At 41.4% G+C, this 18,656-nt stretch overlaps 1 protein-coding gene across 1 annotated transcript in view; it reads right to left on the reverse strand.

Moving 5' to 3' along the window:
* Positions 1–677: 677 nt before the first annotated feature.
* Positions 678–18,656, reverse strand: part of flt4 (fms related receptor tyrosine kinase 4) — a 43,173-nt gene continuing 25,194 nt past the window's right edge. Inside the window, exons 8-30 of the mRNA XM_079351918.1 lie at positions 18,127–18,244; positions 17,816–18,000; positions 16,980–17,145; positions 14,082–14,217; positions 13,339–13,447; positions 11,103–11,462; positions 10,418–10,564; positions 9,216–9,347; positions 8,538–8,644; positions 7,357–7,492; positions 6,779–6,883; positions 6,520–6,633; positions 5,926–6,014; positions 5,581–5,740; positions 5,400–5,494; positions 3,978–4,100; positions 3,769–3,880; positions 3,427–3,526; positions 3,059–3,164; positions 2,823–2,956; positions 2,504–2,627; positions 2,224–2,309; positions 678–1,256 (exon numbers count right to left, since the gene is read on the reverse strand). Of these exons, the coding sequence (XP_079208044.1) occupies positions 1,037–1,256; positions 2,224–2,309; positions 2,504–2,627; positions 2,823–2,956; positions 3,059–3,164; positions 3,427–3,526; positions 3,769–3,880; positions 3,978–4,100; positions 5,400–5,494; positions 5,581–5,740; positions 5,926–6,014; positions 6,520–6,633; positions 6,779–6,883; positions 7,357–7,492; positions 8,538–8,644; positions 9,216–9,347; positions 10,418–10,564; positions 11,103–11,462; positions 13,339–13,447; positions 14,082–14,217; positions 16,980–17,145; positions 17,816–18,000; positions 18,127–18,244 (3,164 nt within the window). The 3' untranslated portion in view covers positions 678–1,036. The remainder of the gene's footprint in view (positions 1,257–2,223; positions 2,310–2,503; positions 2,628–2,822; positions 2,957–3,058; positions 3,165–3,426; positions 3,527–3,768; positions 3,881–3,977; positions 4,101–5,399; positions 5,495–5,580; positions 5,741–5,925; positions 6,015–6,519; positions 6,634–6,778; positions 6,884–7,356; positions 7,493–8,537; positions 8,645–9,215; positions 9,348–10,417; positions 10,565–11,102; positions 11,463–13,338; positions 13,448–14,081; positions 14,218–16,979; positions 17,146–17,815; positions 18,001–18,126; positions 18,245–18,656) is intronic.

Raw genomic sequence — 18,656 nt, forward strand, 5'->3', positions numbered from 1 at the left:
AATAGAAGTTTCAAGAAGGGAAGACTTGAAATTTTTTCCAAGTACACGAGTCGTAGAGTCAAAATGTTACGGTGAAGAAGAAGTGAGTGCCTTTTTTAAAAACTGTTGTGTTTTTTGTTTTTTTCAGCCGAAATGTGAGTATGAACCTTTGTATCTACACGGAACTCCTTCCTCTGTCCTATTTTCTCAATCGCCTCGACAATGACTCATAGAAAATGAAAATAGATCCTTTGCACCTCTGATTTTATATCATTAACTTAACTGTAGTGTTGGTGAAGTGGACTTTGCACCTCGTCGATGTTCATTTCCTTCAGCTGGCAGCCCAAGTCAACACTCTGTAGGTTGTCATTTGTGATGTGAGCCTGTAAGAGGTGTTAGACTGTCACAGCTGTCATCATGCTGACGTCCAGCTCTGATAAGAAGTGCTTAGTGTGACTCACTCCTTTTATTCGTCCCACATCTCTCTGTTTACCTACGTCACATGGGTCTTCCTTTTTCACAGTGTCAGGTCTCTTAGTGTGTCCACCTCCACTGTCTGACAGAGCCACACATATCTGCTCATTGCATTGTTCAGTCTCTGACTCAAAACATCAGACTTTGCCGCCCCGGTTACTTATGAGTGTGACAAATGTCTTCTGAAACATAAACTAAAGACCCATTTGACCTCACAAGAGAAGGACAGAGAAGATACATTTCTTTATTTCTTCACATATGAATCATAATTTGTACAAAAGAAGGAAAAATACTCTGTATATAAAAGATAAAAATATGAATGTTTAAGTAGAAAATACTGTCATAATGCTGCCACCCAGTGGCGTATTTGAGGAACTTCAGGCACTGAAAGCTCAGTCTGTTTGTAGAGGCAGCAGCCCAGAGGATGAGAAATTAGAAGAGGTCACCTGATCTTTAATAATAAATGGCTAGTTATATCAATACTAGGATGATGCCATACATGTCTTACCCCCCCCCCCCCCCCTGACCTGCACTACACTTTTCTTTATAACCCTCTCCTCTCTCCTGGGCTGCATCTTTGAGTTTACACGTTGGAGGAGGCCAGGCAGGGGGCGTCAGGCGAGGAGAAGAAGTCGCAGAAGCCCTCCTCGGACAGATGTCCGTACTCGTTGTTGTAGAAAGTTTGACCCGAGAGCTGGCTGAAGAAGTGCGGTCGGTGTCTGGAGCTGATGACGTCACTGCTGTGACCCAGAGATCCACGAGAGGCTGTGAGAGGCTCTGTGCTGCTGCTGCTGCCCATACGACTGAGAAGACAACGACAGGAGGCAGCTGTCAGAGTTAATGTTCAATATAGAAAACTAAGGTGGGCTAGAGCATAAGCATGAATTTTATGAAATACAGTTTACTTTATTTTTGGTATAGTTACTACAATTACTATAATAGTAAAGATGTGGATATAATGAATCGCAGAACTTGGAAAAAAAAAAAAACTGGTGATATTCCATATTTCTATTATTGTCAAGAAGTTTCCTGAAAGAAAGAAGAAAAAAAACAAAACGGCAATGAACTTGCCCAGCTAACAAGTATGTACTGTATAGTCGAGCCTGGAGCGGCCACAGAATGTAGTTGTTGACTCGTCTTTAACCTCGAAACGATTAACGACGCATCATTTTCCTCACAGCCAGCACATGTTTATGCCCGTTTATGTTGCTGCCGGCTACTTATTGATTAACCATGAGCTGTTACAAATCTTGAACTTTTAAAACCAACTTTGAAAAACAACAAACAGGCTTTCACTTTAGGAGTAAAATATAGACATGTTTAAAGAGAAGAAGAAACGAGCAGAAGCCGAGGTGGCTTACACCTGATGGCTGGTACAGTCTCAGAGGATTCATGTAGACATCCAGGAGTCAGCTGAAACTCACCTTATTTTCCTGTATTTTCTTTTTTATAACGTTCTTTTTCAAGGTGTGTTTCTAAGTATTCACTACAGTACTTGTCCTTGGTTCAAATGACTTCAAGTGTTTTCTAGTACAGACTCCTGAACGTATGGTGAATCTATAAAACCACCAGGTTTTGAATATATATATATATATATATATATATATATATATATATATATATATATCTTTACCCCATGAGTCCTTGTGTCGGTAGTTGGACCATCCAAAGGTCAAACACTGACATTTAATATCAGGGTAATTGGAATGTCTTTTGTGTGTAAGCTTTACTTTCACTCAGTTACTGGGATCACAGCTTTGTATCATTAACCTTTTTGAGGCGGCTCCCCTGTGCTTGTGTTCAATTCTCTCAAATTCTTCGGAGGCAAGCACCATCCCGCTGTCCGTCTGGTTGTCCTGTGAAGAGACACGGTTGGACATCATGTGAATAAAACCTCTTCGATTGGCCGCGCTGCTTTGTCTGCCTCTGTCAGCCGCAACTATTTTGGTCTAATTATCTGATGAGAAAACTGTTCAAGTCAAATGTCATCTGCGAAATGTCACCTGTCGGTTCACATTTTCAGCATTTGATGAGCGGATAAAGAGCTTACTTGAGGAGCCTTCTGTTGGTGCATCTCCAGGGGAAACTCGTCAAATGTCTTCACTCTGGGCCGGCAGACATTAGAGGGTCCCACAAACACACAGCCGGCAAAAGGCACGCAGTTATAATACCGGCTACAGAAGGGGGGGAAAGATTATCAGATTTAAACACAGACTGAGCCACTTGGTGAAAACCAAATGCCAGCAGGATTAAAAACAAAATAAATCCACTGAAGACAAGATATGTGTAAAATACATTGCTGATTTTGATGATTTCAAAGGATAGTTGTTAATAATGTGTTCTTAAAGGAAACCAGCATGCATGAGCACCTGGTGGGCAGAGTGTTGCAGGCCATTCTCAGCTCCTCCTCAGACGGAGGCCGTGAAGAGACCTGTGAGAACCCGTCATCCTCTGAGCTCTGTGAGCTCTGTGAGGAGCTCAGAGGAACGTAGTCCTTTCCATCCTGGAGAGAATTTGTAAAAACAAAAAAAAAATTAAAAAAAATGAATCAATCAAGCCCTAAAAACTCAAACAAACTAGAAACGGTTCAGATGATTGAACTCACAGGCAGTCCGTTGTCTTGTAGAAGGTCTCCAAGGATCTGAACCAGAGACGGGAACGTCGGCCGCTCTTTGGGCTCACCCTGCCAGCAGGCCAGCATGATGCCATAACTAACAGCAGAGGGCAGCAACATCACAACAAAGAAGACAATGAGGTCTTTAACTTTGGTCAAATTACTTTGAAAAGCCTCTTTTTCAATTTAAATCAAAAATAGGATATGTATGGTTACCGAAGCATCTTCTCTTGGGTTTGGTAACGTTAAATCATGACACATTAACCTACAGAAGGTTTTTGGCAGCACAGGATCAGCTACCTTAGATGTTTAATTAAAACACAGAACAACAAAAAAATCAATGAAAGGCCTTTGCTCACATTTCAGGTGAGGCGGTCTCTGGTGCTCTCATCCTGACGCCATCTTTCAATCGTTTGCAAAACTCTTCATCAATCTGCACTCCCGGGTAAGGAGATGCACCTGAGTGGGTACGGACGAAGGAGACGTTCAGCAACATGTCAGGGTTACTTGCTGTTCGTTTGGATACCAGTGGTGAGTAATTACTCTCTCTATGAAAGCTTTTTGAAGAAAAAGAGATCGATAGATAGTCCGCTGCTCTGCAGGAGGTTTTATTGAAAGTCTCTTCCTTTGATTTCTATACACACGACTCCTCATAAAAAGATGTGTGTGTTTGTGTAATGATTATGTTTATTTTTTTTTACCGAGTGAAAAGATTTCCCAGAGAAGAACTCCAAAAGACCAGACGTCACTCTGGCTGGTGTACACTTTGTCAAAGATGCTCTCTGGAGCCATCCACTTCAGAGGAAGACGAGCCTGATGGAACAAATAAAACATCAGACGAATGTTTGAAATCTCCCCACAGTGAATATGGCTGTGTGATTCAGCTGGAGTGAGTGTGAGGATGGCATACGTTGCCTTTCCTGACGTAGTCGGGGTCTTTGTATATGTCTCTCGCCAGGCCGAAGTCACAGATCTTCACAATGTTGTTCTCTGACAGGAGAATGTTCCGGGCTGCCAAGTCTCTGTGGATACACTGTGGATACAACGCATGCATCATAACACTGCAGACAGGTGTGTGTGTGTGGGTGTGTGTGTGTGTGTGTGTGTGTGTTTGAAGGAGTGTTTGCATACTGTACAGTGCTTTCACATTGTTTTCTTGTATTGCAGACTTGAGTGGGTGAACAGCATTATTGCATTTTAGTGACCTTGAAATGACCTCAAAGTTGTGAATGTGTCTGCTTCTCTCTGTTTGTTTTTTATTTGGAACCAGACATTGTCTTCATAAGACCGAGCACTGTCTGTGGGATCACTGCGAGAGATCTGACATCGCTCACAAAGCTGTCAGCATAATGTGCTTCTTACACTCGTGGCTTTATTTCTTTTTTCTGCTTTTACCAAAGAAATATATGAGCAACAGACTGACGCTTCAAGTTTCTATGTATAAGTATACAAAGAAAAGGTATTCCATTATGTCCATTAATACCATTTTCATTTTCATTTTGTTGAATTTTGTGCAACTTCATCCTTCATTTAAATGTATTCATCACATTTCGGCTAACTAAAATCATAATTTCTGTCTTTTATTTCATTTATATTTTTTTGTAATCGACATTTGTATTACATTTTAATTCTTAATTAAATCTTCATTCTTTTTCACCTTCGCTTGTCTTCATTAATAGTCTTTTTTTAAATTGACTGAACTGATGTAAATCAACAACTGTCAAAAGAATGATGGATTTCTTACTGGACAACAAGGAAAACCTTTATTTCCTTTAATGATTCAGAACAACAAAATCTAAATTTCTGAATTTAATTTAGCGTCATATTTAGATACCTCTTACTCTTTACGTAGGCTGTATTTGGAGATCAATAAAGTATTATCCTATCCTATCCTAACCACTGTGCAGCCCATTGTGGGACAGGTGTCCACAAATACAATCTTTGAACCTGCTTAGAATTGGAAAAATGTGTGTTATGTATTGAAATATAAATATATATAATTATCTCATGTGACCACTCTTGAATAGTGTAAACTCAGCTGTGCATGATGTTATTATTCTGGTTGGTAAAAGATTGTAAGTGAGATCATGCAATGGGAAGTATGCAATAAATAAAGATAGTTCTAAAAAAGAAAAGGAATAAGAGAAATAATACCTGCTCAGAATTAGTACACAGCATGCATTATTGGAACAGCTCATGTTCAATAATTGACAGCACACAGCCCTGATGGACTGAATGATTCAGGCTACAAGCTGCTGCCTCTGGGGCCAACCTCTGGTGAATATTTAGCACAGCTCAGTTTCTAATTATCGTTGTAAAGTAGACAATTAACCTTTCTGGAGGCCAGGAACTCCATCCCACGAGCCACCTGGAAGCTGTAGCAAATAAGATCTTCTATCGTCAGAGGAGTTTTCCACAAGTCCTCCACTGCAGAGAGTCACAGAGAGAAAATAAGTTTATGAGTCTTTATGAGCTAAAAAAAAATACAAACTCTTTAATTATAACAAGTTTACTTTTCTCCACAGCAGGAGCCTGAGGAGGCGGGTTTGATGATGGAGTCGGAGGATTGATGAGGCGGGAGTCGGAGGGGGAAAGCTGTTGGTGAGCTCTCTGGTCCATTTGACCCGCCTCAATCATCCGTCTCACCTGGCTCTGTGTTTTAGGAGAGCGGTCCTACGTGAGACGACAATTCAAAATCAATATTCATGAAGCATTACGCAACAAATGTGTCATAGTTTAACAACTGTGGGAAGAAAGAAACACATTCAGAGAAAACCAACGAGGAAAAGGATTATTCAATGTGGATCATGCAGCCATTTAATCACATTCAAGCAGTTTGAGTTGAGCGGTTTAAATACCCTGTACGGGAGGAAGAACTCTCTCTTGGCTCGCAGAAAGTTGGACAGGTTCCCATACTTGCAGTACTCCACTATCACCATCAATGGACCTGGAAATACAGACACCTTATATATATCTGTTTGTATAGTGACTGTCCTATTTGAATGGGGGAAAACTACAAATGCTACAATTCTTTTTCGGGGCTCATTTATTCAACAACATGCTGAAAACAACGACAGCCTTCAAACATTTACTGCTGGAGGGTAGTAGCACGGATAAATTGCAGATGTTATTAAGGATAAACACTGTCAGATGTTTGTCCCACAAAAATATGCTCTATAGGTCGACGTGATGTATGGATGTTAAATTAGGGGTGTCGAAGAAAAAGAGAGGCAGCTGTTGGACGTTTTACGCTGGTCTGTTATTTGAAATGCTGCCTTGAAGCTGCAGGGGATGAAAAACAGCTCGTATTTGTACAACGAGCACATTGGACACGTACATTAACTAACGTCATGAAGCTGTGTTGAATTAGACTGAAGGAGTGTGATGTGTTACTGTAGGTGTACAAAACACTATGACATGAATAAATGACATATACATGTGATTTTTCTCACCATTAGGTTTGGTGCAGGCTCCTAACAGGTTCACTACGTTCAGATGGTTTCCAATGTGAATCAGGATCTTCAGCTCTGACATCAAGGCCTTGTGCTCACTGGCTGTGGCTCCATCTGAAACACACATGACACGTGGAACAATAAATTAAGCTTACTGTTACGTTTGTTATAGAAATGCACAGAGCAATAGACATACCGGTCGTCCTTTAAAAACAAAATAAGCTGATAAATCGTCTCCACACACGACATCCAATCTCACCTTTCAGCATTTTAACAGCCACTGTGTCCACACTGCTGCTTTTGCTGATGCCATAGATAGACGCCTCGATCACTTTTCCAAAAGCCCCGTGACCTAAAACCTTTCCTGTATTGGAGCAGATAGACAAAATATTCATGTGCGTATTGTACGATGCAGGTTTGGTTTTAGTCTCACTGGAATTCATAAACAGCTTTGGCAGCAAAATGTAAATGTATCTGGCCTCCTTATAGACAAGCGGGGAGGTATTAGAATCTCAATTGCAGCATTTGGAAAACAACATGTTCCCCTATGCTTCTGTGGTGGAACAGATGCGTTACCTCGGGGCGTTTTTAGAAAGCCGCACTGTGAACGAGCACATTTGTTAACATTAGCTCTTTACTTGGCAGCCCTCTGCCCAGCTGGCTCTGATCCAAACTCATGCCATTAAGCATTCTGCAAAATGGAAAACTAATTCAGTTTCATCCATCTATTTGCTCTCATCCCCTCCCACAGATTTCCTCATACACTCCCTCTCTCCCATTCGCTCATTCATCCCGTCATCTGTACCATTTTACCCATTATCATTCCCAAACGCTCACCCAGCCGGAGTTTGTCTCTGGAAATCTCCCACTGCGAGGAGTCGTAGGGCAAATATTCGCACTGCTCATCCAGAGGCACCTCCCCCGGGTCCATGATGATTGACAGATAGCCTGTCTTTATGTCAGCAGGGTTAACCTGAGGTTCAGAAAAAAGAAGGTGGTAACATAAAGGGATGAGGTCGCAGGCTGAATGGTGTAAATATAGTAAATGAGTTTCTGAAAGCACCGCACAAAAATACCAATAGAATGAGGGAAAGGTTACACACACAAAAAAAAGGAATCACGATGCTTTTTAAGAAAGCAAGTGACTACTGAAGTGTATTCAACATGTTATTCTTGACAGTCATGTGACGTTTTCTCCTCAGTCAAAGGGATATAAGACATGACGTGTGTTTGTAGTTTGTTGGCTGAAGCACACGTTCAGACCGTCTGATTTGATCCCTTCCAGTTTTAGATACACCTTGCAGAAGTTTATCAAAGTATTATCATTATTTATTTATTTTTTAACAATATCAACAGATGGCTGATGCAAACTTTAAAAGAATAAATTAAAAGTACTGCAATCAAGGGGAAGAAAGGGCTCTTTAGATAAAGTCATAATGAATTCCTACACTTACTATGCACTGCATATGATAATAACACCGACAGTCGGCAGCAGACTACTGTCTACTCATCTTTAAGGGGCTCTATATGAATTTCAGATAAACCTTTTTTTCCCCCTTGAAAACAAATTCAGACTATGGATTCATACAGTTATCATGATGAGAATAGGTAGTGTGATGAGATAGACGTGGAAGTCACCTCCATGTTCAGATTTGTTTTCAATGACAGAAAAAGGTAAAGATGCAGTTTTATTTGTCTTAATTCATTTATGATGCCCTCCTCTTACTCTGGGTTGCGACACAGCAGCTGTGTGAGTCGATGTATTGTGTGACCTAGTGAGGAGGAATCAAAGCCATTTGAGCCTCGCTATAGATGTCCTGATTGTGAGGCCTAATGGCCAAACACTAATTAGGTTCACTCCCAGCAGAAATCAGTGTGAAACCACAGACTCTGGAAGATCAAATGGCTGAAACGTCAACAGACATGATTGGAGTCAGAGGGTTAACGTGTCTCCGTCACAGCCTGTCACTTTCTCTCACAAACACACAGACACACAGAGGAAAGCAGTGCCCTCTGACCCTCTTCACATTGCAGAAGATCAGGATGAGCAGGGCCCAGAAGAAAACAGCGATGACTCCTGTCCCGATGAGGATTACGATCTCCACGTTGGCCTTGTCACTTGAACCTTGACAGGAAGAAAGATACAAGGAAAGAAAATGACATTTTGTTTATAAGCTTGGAATTCTGAGAACCAGAAATCTTTTCCTTTCTTCGGTCTCCTTCTCATGATACCACCCTCTCTTTCCTGTAGGGGGTGCTGTATTACAAACTATATGTCCCGGTTTTAATTCAAGCTCCTTCAATTAAAACTTTTTGCTTTCACAAGCAAAAAGCACAAATCCAACACACAAGTTCAATAATTTATTCTCAATACATAATTTCCCAGCAGCCAATGACTTTGATTTCACTAAGGAGAGTTGTTCATAACTAAAGCAGATCATCTATAGCTGCAGTGATTGAGTTGAAGAGATGAACCACTAAAACTAAAACTAAAATATGTGTGTGTGTGAGAGCTGAAGGGCGACAGTGATTTCAGGCCTGAGTGCACTCGAAAAAAGCACGTCAGCTGCAAGAGTCCATGAGTGGATACAGGTGGTGCATAACAGTTTGTTTCTGTGTGTGTGTGTGTGTGTGTGTGTGTGTGTGTCTGTCTGTCTGTCTGTACGTGTGTGTATGTGTGTCTGTGTGTGTCTCACCGATGACCCTGACGGCAGCCGAGGAGTGGACGCAACCCCGCTGGTTGCAGGCGGTACAGGTGTAAAGGCCTGCGTCCTCCTCTCTGATCCTCTGGATACTCAGCGTGCGATTTGAATCCTGAAGCTGGATCCCTGCAAGGGGGCACTTAGGATTAGTGACACACACACAATGCCCCATCTGAACCGCCCACAAACCCAGAAAATTATTTCACACTAAGCAGTCACATTTATTTATAATCCTATCGTCCTATGCAGCAGCCATGTGTCCCAGCAGCCCCGGAGCAAACCCAGAGCAACAGCTGTCACACACACCCTTATTGACCATCTCTCCTCTCCCTTCCTCCCCCCTACCATCTCCTTCAGATGTTAAGAAGTGAAGCCGCTGAGAAAGCTAATGAGCCGTTTCTATCAGCTGCGGGGTTTAATGTGTGGGTCTGGGTAAGTGTGCACATATGTTACGCCCGCACAAGCTTTCTTGCCACTGTTTGCGTTTGACACATCTTTTCAACTCAACAGTGAGTGTGTGGGTGGAGCTGGTTGGATGATTTTGTGGTTGCGCCTGTGCGCCCTTTAAAAAACGCCGTTTGCCATTTATTGTGACACTACAGGCAAAAGGAAAGACGTCAACATCCGCCAAAGGACTGATTCTTTTTTTCTGCACAATCATTCAGCTTATTGTTTCAGTGTTTTCTCAATGTGAAACCTACATCAGCATATTTAGCTGGAGAGTCACACATAGCAAACTCTTAGAAGATAAAACAGAACTTTTATAATACTGAAGGAAATTGTCTCTCCAAATTACACCCAAAATACAGTGCCGAAATAAATAAATATAAATAAATAGATCAACAAGTACAAGTGAAATATAGACTATGAAGTGTATGAGAGCTCATAAAGAAACTGTTCCTCGTGGAAAAATAGTAGTAGCATGACAAATTAAGCACTAAGAGCTTTAGAGGAAAGTAGTGACGGCAATTACTTTGACAGAAGAAGTGGCAGTGATTATGAGGGTTCGTCACAAACTCAAGTTTCACCAGAAAACAAATAGAGACAGGAGTACTGCCAAATAAAGACACAGAGGCGGCAAACGTCATGAGCAACCCCTTGGTTTGTGTCAGACTGTGTGGCCGCAGGATGGGTGGATGTGCGACTGCACTGTTGTGTAAACGCGTGCGTCTCCTGGGATAGGTATGTTCACGCACCTGACATTTGGTGGAGAGGCCGGTTGTCTTTGAACCAGGAGAGGCGAGGCAGGGGTCTGCCCTCCACGTCGCACTCCATCCGCAGAGACTCGGTTACGTTCACCGTTTGATTGGTGAGGCTGCGCCTGTAGCGGGGCGCCTCCAGGGCTACACAGAAAGAGAGAGAGCGAGACTGAGGGACGGAGACAGACTGAGGAGTCAAAGTTTATGTCTGCATTATGGTGAATTTTGAATGCTGTATTGTGCGTGATTTTCTCGGAGGGGTCTCCAGGGATTGACAGGAAGCAAAAGTCAAAAATCCCATTAAAATGTACATCCATCCTGCAGGCACAGATGCAAGGTAACAACTCAGAACATGAATGAAGTATGGATTTGTTAGGGCATTTCAGCCCTGCAGCCTCTCAGCTCTGTTTTCTGTCACTACACACTGCTGCTGTGCAAACACCAGGTACTCTTTTAGCGTGATGTGTCGATGTGGGTAACAGGCTGCGTGGGCACCTTGCTGTGAGAGTGTGTATTTTTAAGCCTTCAGCATCTCCTCCATGCCCATTGAGACCTGTGTGTGTGCCTCTGCTGCCAAAGGATTGAGCCTTTCTCTACAATTAGCAGCAGTTGAAGCGACTCCTCTTCGCCAGGCGATGTGTGTATATGTCTGTCTGCAGCTTTTATCTCTTTTATCCCTCACCTTTGACAGAGATGTATCTGAACAGGCACTGTTTCTCTCCACTACGCCTGCTCTGAGCCTCGCACACATAATGACCCTCATCCTGTAGCTGCACGGAGGGGATGGTGAAGTCCAGGATCCAGCTGTTAGAGGGCTCCTGGAAGGAGAGCCTGCCGTCCAGGGTGTCCGCATAGAGGTGGACACTCCTGCAGTCCAGCTCCTGAGGCCTGCCCTTCTCGTCCTGCAGGGCCCGGGGGTCCAGGCGGTACAATTGAAGCTGCTCGTAGGTGTAGTTGTCGGCACTGCAGCACAGAGACACTTTCTCCTGCTCCAGGGAATTCTCTGAAGGTTGAACATCCAGGCTGAAACCCTCAGGAATGGCTTTGAAGAAAGAAAGGCAGGTGGGCTGGTAAGATTGCATAAACATACAGAGCTGGAGGACTGGAGTTTGGTGAAAATACATCTTTACAAAATAAATGTTTGCCATTTAAGCGAAAATCTGCAGTAACTATTTGTTGATTTCATCAGTCCAGAGGATTTCTTTTATCAGATTTTGGTACAGAAAACAAGCATTGTCAATGTTTATCAAGAAACAAGACCAAACAAACACCTTGGCGGTGTGGAGTTCTCATTTGGATTGGGGCCATTTCCTCTGTATAAATATATTAATAGCAAACAGGGCCTCCAGCAAGTAAAAGTCAAATATACCAGAGGAAAAAATAACTATGTTTACAAAAAGTCTTCTGAAATTATTACCAAACCATACTGATCCTTTTTCATAAAGGAACTATGACATTAAATATCAGTAATGGGGGGCAGTAGCTCAATCTGTAGGGACTTAGGTTGGGAATTGGAGGGCCGCAAGTTCAAGTCCCACTGCGGACCAAGTCTAGAAATTGATCTGGTAGCTGGAGAAGTGCAAGTTCATTTCCTGAGCACTGCCTTGAGCAAGGCCCCAAAACCCCAAACTGCTCAGGCATGTGTAGCCCCCTCTCCTGACATCTCTCCATTAGTCTCTCATTGGACCCTGTTTGTGCATGTGTTGTGTGTATTTGAGCCCATGCGTGTGCAGCATGTCTCAAAGAGAGTGTAAAATTAAAATACACCTCGAGGGATTAAAAAAAGGATAACATATTCTTCCTCTAATAAATCCTCAAAGAAAATCTGGGTTTTGGTTTTAAGTTTGTTGTTTAACAAGTATTGCTGTTAAACATTGTTATGCTAATAACATTAATGAGGAGTATGAATTAGAACCTGCACTGTTTGTTAAGTCTCTGGAAATAACATTCATTATGAATTGGGGGTATAAAAAAAGATCATTGGATTGATTGATAATGTAATAGCATATTGCAAAAGTAGTCTGTGTAGTGTAGTAGTAGTTGTACTGTACAATAAAATAAAAGACAAGTATACCCACTCAGACAGGTAATATTAAAAGGATCAGGATTTATTCTTGTTGAGTAATGTGACTTTTTCAAGGAAATAAGTTTTTTGCTTTGTGGCGTTGTGTGGCCTTGGCCTTGTGACTGGGAAGCCCAATCAATTCTCTGTTCATGCTCTCAGGTAGAAAGAAATGTTGCTTTTGAAAATGTTCAATGTAATTTTTTAATGCTGCATCGATTCTGCTCACCTCCATTGTAACAGAATGCGAGCAAAATAAGTGCGTGCTGCTCCATGAAGTCAACCACTGGTTTGTGAGATTCTGTTTTCAAGCCTTTTTCGCTGCTCCAATCTTGTTTTTTGAAGCACGAAGTGATTGTATTTAGATGACGGCGTACAGTCTTTTAAATCACCCACCCTAAAGCACATCCTGGTTTATTGTCAATTTAACTCTAAATGGAAGCATCATTTATTAAATGAACAATATGGTGTATTGTTGAAGACTTGAAAACTAGTGATAAAGACCATCACATCAGCGCATTAGAAAAACGTTTAATGGAGCATTAAAGAGGATTTGACAATATATTCTGGAGTGGTTCATTTCAATCAGACTTCTTTTTGCAGTCAGTGCATTCACTCTCCGCTGGTCATAAGTTAAAATGACATTTTTAGTCACCTCCCTTCTCCCTCCCTCAGCACTTCTCATGTTCAGTCTACAGCTGGCAGCAGGACCTCTAAAGCCAGAGGTCTATAAATTACACATTATCTGCATTGCTACAAACCCTGCAGGAGACTTTAGCAATATACACGCTTTCATTTTCCTCTGTTTTGTCATCGTTGTTGTCAAATCAAGGATTTACTATCAGGGCATACTTACTGGTTACATAGAAGTAGATCAGTCGCTCATCTTTGCCAACTTTGTTTTCAGCAGAACATTTGTATATGATGGAGACGCTGGCGTTTCGAATCTGAAGCCTGCTCACTATCTGTTAGGTCGGAAAAAGGGTTGAGACTTTAATAACATTGTAATATTATGCAGATTTTAAAATACAGAGCAGGGCCCTGTCATGTTTTTCATATGAGCTGATACAAAGCTAATTTTAACCTGTCAGGACAACGAGAGGCAAACTCACTCAGTTGTGACTGAAAAAAAAAAAAAAACTCAGGATGTTTCCTTATGTGGGCAGTTGTGTGTTTTAGCGTGCACATGCTATAATATGCTCTTTTGGCTCCGTTTTATAAGTGTGCAAGCATGTGAATGTGGCCATATGCCCCCTCGCATGCGTGTGTGGATGTGTTTATAACCCATCCTCACAGGAAGTCTGCAGAGGAAGCCAGTTCTAAATATTTCTACTGTGGAAATGGCTCATGATTGACAAATTTTGCTACGGAGCTCAGAATTTGGGACACTTACATAAAAACATCACAGTTCAAGGATAAGTCCACTTACATAAATGTTTTCTTTCTGGGTTACATTTAATCGTATTCAGACTTTCTTCAAAATAAGAAATTGTAATCCTGCAATCAAGTCACCTTATTATGATATCAATCATTTTCTGATGGACGAGGAGGTGTGCTTTTGCGTAGAATGCCAATCATAATCAAACAACCGTAAGGTACCTTTTGTCGGCCATCCACCACTTCAACAGATGTTTCTATAGCCTCGATTTCATTCATGGCGTTCCCTGAGTTAATGTCCTGCCAGTTCTGACAGTCTTCGATTCCGTCACTTCGGCCCTTCCTGTCTCGTCGGACCCTGGAGACAAACACAGACACATTGGTGACATCGCTCCTCATTGACATGCATGGCAGAGAGTGAGCGGTGGGGAAGAATCTTGAAGCACATCAAACCAGATATCCTGAGGTGTTATGTGATTTTTGTCTCTTCAGACTAGTTCGCATTTCAGATCTGAACATCAGTGCGCACCAAAAAGCTGGGGCAATTATGCTTAGTTTCACGCCAACTAATGGAAAAACTCTGAAATTCATTTATTTTTGTAAGGATCTGTAGTGTGAACACTTGAGCAGAACTAATGAACATGAAATGGATTTCTGTTTTGCATTTTTCTCCTAAAGGCACAACTGCATTTTCTACTTTAGCAAAAGATTATCAGGGTCGGTTTTTATTATTTTTTTTTGTACATAATGAATACACAGCTGTACCGTAAACAATTTGAAATTAAATAAAAAAAATGCTGATGAAGCAACCTGTTTTGATTTCCTCAGGGCATTTTTCATTATTTCCATTGATAAAAATGTTATAGCCAATATTCTTTTACATACACTATAGATTTGTCCCTTTCTAAGAAACACCTCTAACAGCTGTGGCTACCAATGAGGAGTCTATGTTATGTCCTCATTCTTGGAATTTGGGGTAGGATGACGTAAAGGGAGTTTCAATTCTCTTTTTCTGTACATATTTAACAAACACTGTGTTTTGACTGCTGACAGATTTTTAAGCCACATGGTAACCCTTGGTAACCATCCACACAAATGTCCCATCAATTACTGTGAAAAGTGGTAAACAAATTCATGTCCCCAGACTTGATCATTTTGGTGCTTCTGTATTTCCTATGTAGCCTATTAGGTCCAAACTTTTAAAAAACAAAATTAAAACCCTGCTAAACTATAATGACATTACCATCAGTCAAATTCACAAGAACCTAACCCTAACTAAAAAAAGAAAAAAAAAACACTTTTTCAAATGATGGTCTTAGAAGTAATAAATACGATATTTTTACAACGAATGACAAAGAAATAGCAGCCACGACATGGTTAGCTGAGCCTTGTAACAGTATGGAAAAAGAAAGTGGAAAGCTGCTCTGTCTAGAGTGAAAAAGATAAAAATAAAAAAGTGATTCAGTCATCCAGCTAAGAAAATCTAACATAACTGGAAATTGTGCTTTATACACTTCAGCATGTGCAAGGATGGAATACGGTTCAATATGAGCTTCAATGCAAGAGAAAAGTAGAAGACGGTGTCAAGCTGAAGTCAGTGAGCTACACCTGCTCATATTAATTCTTCAAACAACGCGCTTTTACTGTTGGAGCCCTGCAAAAACCTGAGCTTGATTTTATCGATTCCAGAGCAAGGAAATCAAGAGGTTTAAACCGTAACGCTATTGTGGCGAAGGGAGGAATTAGACTAAAGCCTGATGACCACAGAAGGAAACCGACCTGTAAAATTTGGGGGCCATAGTGTAACTTTATTCCCTGGCATTAACAGTGCTCATGCTAAGCCGTGCAAACCATAGCTTGATATAAAGCATAAAGGTACCAAAGGAATTATGACCAAGTCATCTGGTGCAAGAAAACAAACATATTCTCAGAATAAAATACTTTGGCTGTGTGACATATTCGTCTGGATTGAAATGAATGTCTTGCTCAAGGACCGTTTAGCAGGCAGGCGTTTTGAATTCTCTTCGTGGTGCCGAGTTAAATGGCGTCTGTGACCCAAGACAGATTTATTATTCCTTCACTTTGTGTCTGACCATACTATTAAAAAATGAAATTCTTATTGAGCAGGAAAGGTCACGACAGCCATTTCTCAGTCAGCGTCGGGGAAATGTCACAAGCGAGATGTGCAGGAGACAGAACATGAACCGGACAGCTTAAGCAAAAGTTGAGCCTGAACTACCACCGTTGATTTTTATTTATTTTTTTCATCCTGTAAAACCACGCTGGAATGATGCTTTGTGTGTTTCAGTGTTTTCTGCCCACATGGAAAGGTCAAGAGAAGAGCAATAACGTCAGAATTAAGCCTTGGAGGAAGACGGAGGCAGGTGGATGTTATGAGAACATTCAGGAGGAGAGGCTTGAACACTGGGGCTTATAAATGAAAAATAACTGAAAACGAGCTTAAATTTCCATCCTGAGAATCCATTATATTTTGTTGCGATACTGCTGGGACGGACAAGGAGAGAAGAGCCCATGGCGATGCTGGGTATTATATGTGAATGTGTGTTAGTGTTTAAGTGGGCATTTATCTGTGCATGTGCGATATATAGCACCCTGATGGGTTCAAACACACCGAGGTGGTTTCTGTGCATTTCTGAATATGTGTGTGCACACTATATGTTGCCTATGAAAGTCAGAAAATGAGAGCGCCGCGTGAGAGCTGAGGATTGGCGGACCAGCTGCAGAGAAACAGAAACATTATCGCTGCATGGGGGAGGAAGCAGGTCGGTCATCGAACAGACGCTCTTTCCTTTCGTCTCCTCTTCCCTCGACTCACTTCTCATACACCTTCCTCTTAATCCCTTCTCTATTATCCACCTCCACATCTCTTTCTTCACCGTCTTGTGCTTATTTTCTAGACATAGAGCCAGTGGATAATTTCACACTGACCTCACCCCTCCGTTTTGGTCCTCACATAACGCTTCATGCACTGCTTCCCACTCCTCTTCTCTATCTGTCCTGTTCGATAAAACTCTTTTCTGCTCCCACACTGGTTTGCAAAAAAAAAACCATTGCATCGAGTGTGTGGCTGTTTGCATCTGGGAGAGTTGTTTTTCTTACAGTCTGCTCTGTGTGCTGTTGAGTACACATGGACCCCAGGCCCTCCACTGCCAGTTAACGGTGGGAGCGGGGAGACCATATGCAGTGCATGTTAGAATCTGGCTGCTGCCGCTGGGGTAAGGGCTGGAAGGATCGGCCACTTCTTTCTCATGGATCTGAGGGGGGACTGGGGAAAAGGAGAGGCATTTGATGAGATTCAAGGTCACAGAGATATCCCAGCATACTTTCATTTTGCAGTAAAGGAAACATCCTGGTCTATTTGGCAGAGGTTTGCAGAGAAAAAAAACGAGATTCTCCTGGAATTCTGGTAAAGTTATCCAAGATAGAAAAGTAAAACACGAAGAGAGCAAAGTTGAGGAAAATAAAATGTGGAGAATAAATCAACCTACAGAACTAATAATAACAATCAAATGCACCGAGAGGCTTCTTCAGCTCTGACCTTTGCACCGCAAATCCAAACCTCATTCAACCCATGCAACACTTTTTAGTCTGAGGTTTTTTAAATATCCTATTGTACCTACCTGGAAACGTAGCAAACCTCTAGAGATTAGTAGCAGGACTGTCAATTGTTGCACATCCTCCAATTTCTTTCCTTTACACAATACATCTGACCTCAGATCCACTGAGCATACACAGAAAAAGAGACTATTGATAGATAGATAGATAGATAGATAGATAGATAGATAGATAGATAGATAGATAGATAGATAGATAGATAGATAGATAGATAGATAGATAGATAGATAGATAGATACTTTATTGATCCCAAGGGAAATTCAAGTCTTGTTTTTTTTTTTTTTTTTGATAGATTTCCTTTTTTTTAAAAATATATTTACCGTTAACGACGAGAGTGATATTGAGCCTCCTCTCAATCGCCGCGGCACCGTTCTTCAGCACCACCATGTAGAGCCCGTTATCCTCCTGACAAACGTCCTTAATCTCCAGAGCGTGATTAACGTGCATCCTCATCCTCTTCATCTTAAACTCTGGCCGCTGGTTTATCAGCTTCCCATCTTTATACCTGGACGCAACATACATCAACAACACACCCACACACTTCAACTGCTGCATTACAGCAATACAATACCTTCCAGCTGAAGTAGATTTACCCAATATGTTTAATAAACACAGAAGAGTCTCATCTTACCATTGTGTTTCAGGTGTGGGGAATGCAGACACATTAACTTGTAATTTGAACGACTTCTGGCCAGCAGTTACCTCCACCACTGGACCCTTTCTGTAGTTGAGGCTGATAAAAGGCTTGTCTGGAAGAAGATACATTCACAAGTTATTGTGGTTGAAAGACAAAAGAAGACCATGCCACAAATTTGATGAGAATCCACTTTTATTAACTACAGATGATGATTTCTTAATGTCAGTTTATTTTAGCAAAGTCATGGTTCAATCAAAAGGGGTTTTTTTCCACTTCAGAAACATTCTTATCTTCATAATGTTACACAATCTTCTACCCTCAGGTATTTTCTTAAAGGACAGCCTTTTAAGTTTGCTATTGTTGTAGGTACTAGCTAAATTCAGCCTTGTAAGAGCTGATCACCTGATTTCATGGATTCAGATTCTCTGTATTAGACTGACTTACACACACTCAGTCAATGTGATACTTAAGCTAACAGGCAGATATGTTGCTGTAGACCAGGGCCATCTAGCAAACGTGGCTCT

The sequence above is a fragment of the Symphodus melops genome, assembly GCF_947650265.1.
Source record: "Symphodus melops genome assembly, chromosome: 9".
In the NCBI taxonomy this organism is placed as follows: domain Eukaryota; kingdom Metazoa; phylum Chordata; class Actinopteri; order Labriformes; family Labridae; genus Symphodus; species Symphodus melops.